The 2,573-nt window shown below is 61.5% G+C and overlaps 1 protein-coding gene across 1 annotated transcript in view; it reads left to right on the forward strand.

Moving 5' to 3' along the window:
• The first annotated feature begins 1,279 nt into the window (after positions 1 to 1,279).
• The window catches only part of CYTH1 (cytohesin 1), a 38,633-nt gene continuing 37,339 nt past the window's right edge, over positions 1,280 to 2,573 (forward strand). Inside the window, exon 1 of the mRNA XM_014531724.1 lies at positions 1,280 to 1,414. Within this exon, the coding sequence (XP_014387210.1) occupies positions 1,387 to 1,414 (28 nt within the window). The 5' untranslated portion in view covers positions 1,280 to 1,386. The remainder of the gene's footprint in view (positions 1,415 to 2,573) is intronic.

The raw sequence follows: 2,573 nt of genomic DNA on the forward strand, positions 1-2,573 counted from the left end.
GTCCCCATGTCCTTCCTGCAGGGCCTGGTGGCTCCTCTGTCCCCATGTCCTTCCTGCGGGGCCTGGCGGCTCCTCTGTCCCCATGTCCTTCCTGCGGGGCCTGGCCGGCTCCTCTGTCCCTTGTGTCCTTCCTGCGGGGCCTGGCGGCTCCCCCGTTGGCTGATGTCATTCTGAATAGCACCTGCTTTCAGTCTCCAAAACGCCCCGTCTGGATGATAAGCTCCGCGGTCACTTTCCTTATGAGTCAGACAGCTTCAGGTTTCTGTCTGAAGGACGAAGACACGCCTGTGCAGCCTCCTCTAGCCGCAGTGTGCGCCTCGCTGTGGGACCGCGGAGCTCACACGGAAGCCCGGGCTGGGCCAGGTGTGCCGCCGTGCGCCCAGGTTCAAGGCCTGAGTGGCAGCTCTTCTGTGTCCTTGCGCCAGTGGCGTATGGGAGCCAGACAGAACCCTGGCCTGCGGCTGACGGGTCCCTGGTGTGAGAATGTGTGGGCGGCGTGGAGCCGAGCGAGTCATGCAGTCACGGAAGGTGCGCCGAAGTAACAGTGGCTGGTTGTACAGCAGTGTAAGACCTCCCCTCTCTCTGTACACACACACCTTTGTCTTCCTGGGCAGTTCTCGGTCTGTGCTCGAGTACTGATCTTGAGATGATATAAATGTATCTAGAGAGAGACATACACCTCACACAGCTTTATGGTTCTCATAGGTGCTATCTGAGAGCTAGAGGAGGCCTGTAGGGAGAGGAAGGTGTGCGTGAGAGAGAGCGAGAACAGAACACACAAGTCCGGAAGAACCGTGTCCGGGTGGCGGCTGAAAGCCCCGCCTTGCTGCTCTCTGATCTCAGCAGTGAACATGCCCCACTCATGTCGCCCTCGGGTTTTTTTGCCTCTGAAATCGCCTTCTGCTTTTCGCCTGTGATCTCGTTACCGGACCCAGTGATGACGAGTTCTTAGTCATTGTCTTGGGAGATGCTGTGAGGTCATGCGGGGAGCGGGGCTCCCCGAGAGGCCACCTGAGGAAGGCCCGGAAAGTGAAGAGGGGACAGCAGCTTGGTGCCCAGGGGGCCGGGAGAGGTCAGAGGGCAGCCGTTGCTGACTCTGGCGCCGTCCAAGCTGCTCTAGGGAGGAGAGGGTTAACGCCCAGGACTTGGGCTTGACTTCAGGAACTGGGTGGTGGCCCAACAGTGCCGGTGAGCAGTGACGCCTTCTGTGGCAGGAGGCTGATTGGCCCGGGCGCAGCCAGTCACTTCCTGGGTCAGGAAGCAGCCAGCTGTTCTGTGGGCCGCCCGCAGGTGTTCTGGCCCCACCCAGCCCCACCTCCCAGGAGGCGCTGCCTGGCTGTCGGGGGAAGAGCTCACTGCTGCCCAGGGTCCTGGGTGCCGGGAAAGATGGTCCTTAAAGCCGAAGAGGAGGATGGTGAGTCCGCCCTGGCCGGGTGCAGAGCGGGGTTTCAGTATCGCTTTTGATCATACGTGAGAGCTGGCCGCAGGCTCGCTGCCTCCGGGGAGTGGCACCAGGGCTGCCCTGTGACTGCTCCCAGGAGAGGCTGGAGCACGCTGGTGGTCAGACGCTGAGGCGTGTGTGTGTGTGTGTGTGTGTGTGTGTGTGTGTGTGTGTGTTTAAACAGAGGCCCCCCTTCCCTCGCCTTTGCCTGGTGCCCCTGGGGAGCGGGCTCTGACTTGGTGGCTGTGCCCGGACTTCCTGCCTCTGAGTGACAGTCGTCAGAAGCTGTGGCAGTCACACCTAACTCCAGAGTGAGTGACACCGGGAAGTGTCGCATGAGGGACAGCGAGGGCACCGAGGGTTTGGGGTAAAGTGTGGAGAACAGGGAACCTGCAGAGCGAGCCCCACACCCACACTCAGCCGACTGTGAGTAAGGGTGACAGGCTCTGCGCTCACAGCTCCCAAAGGTTCCACAGACACGCCGTCTGCAGCGCAGGCCAGGCCTCCGCCACGCTGGACTCGGGTCGTATGTGGACGTGTGTGGACACGTGTGTGTGTTACCATGTGCAGCGGTTTGAGGCCACAGCACACGGAGTGGGGCTGGCCGCGAGCTAATAGGGAGGGATGTGTGTGGGAGCCAGTAGGTAGCAAATGAGTGAGTTTGGAATAAACGTTAGGCTGCATTGCACAGTGGGCTTCGTGAAGTTATGGTCAGCTCTGGTCCTGTCTGCATTTCCTTAACTGGTGCACTGAACCACGTTTTCAAGTCTCGCCTCTAGGGGATCTGGGACACATCTGTGGCGACTTGGGAAGCTGTACCGTGTGGGGAGCCCTGGGGGAGAGGGACAGCTGCACTTGGCTTTGGAAGAGGGAAGGAGTAGAGGCCGGGCCGGGCTGAGCAGGCCCCGTGGCGGGCCTGGTGTCTGAAAGGGGAGTCCACAGCAGCCAAGGCCTCTGGTTCAAAGGGGCCACTGTGAGAGTGGACGAGGACAGCCCACGTCGTGCCCTGGTGCTGGGACCGCAGGGGGACAGGCCTGCCCTCCGGGTGAGCGGCTTCCGACCCCGAGGAGGTGTGAACCGTTGTGTGGCAGCCTGAGCATGGCGCTGCTGCCTGTCGGGGTGGGCGCCGCTT

Source organism: Myotis brandtii, unplaced genomic scaffold (genome assembly GCF_000412655.1).
Source record: "Myotis brandtii unplaced genomic scaffold, ASM41265v1 scaffold825, whole genome shotgun sequence".
NCBI classification, from domain to species: Eukaryota; Metazoa; Chordata; class Mammalia; order Chiroptera; family Vespertilionidae; genus Myotis; species Myotis brandtii.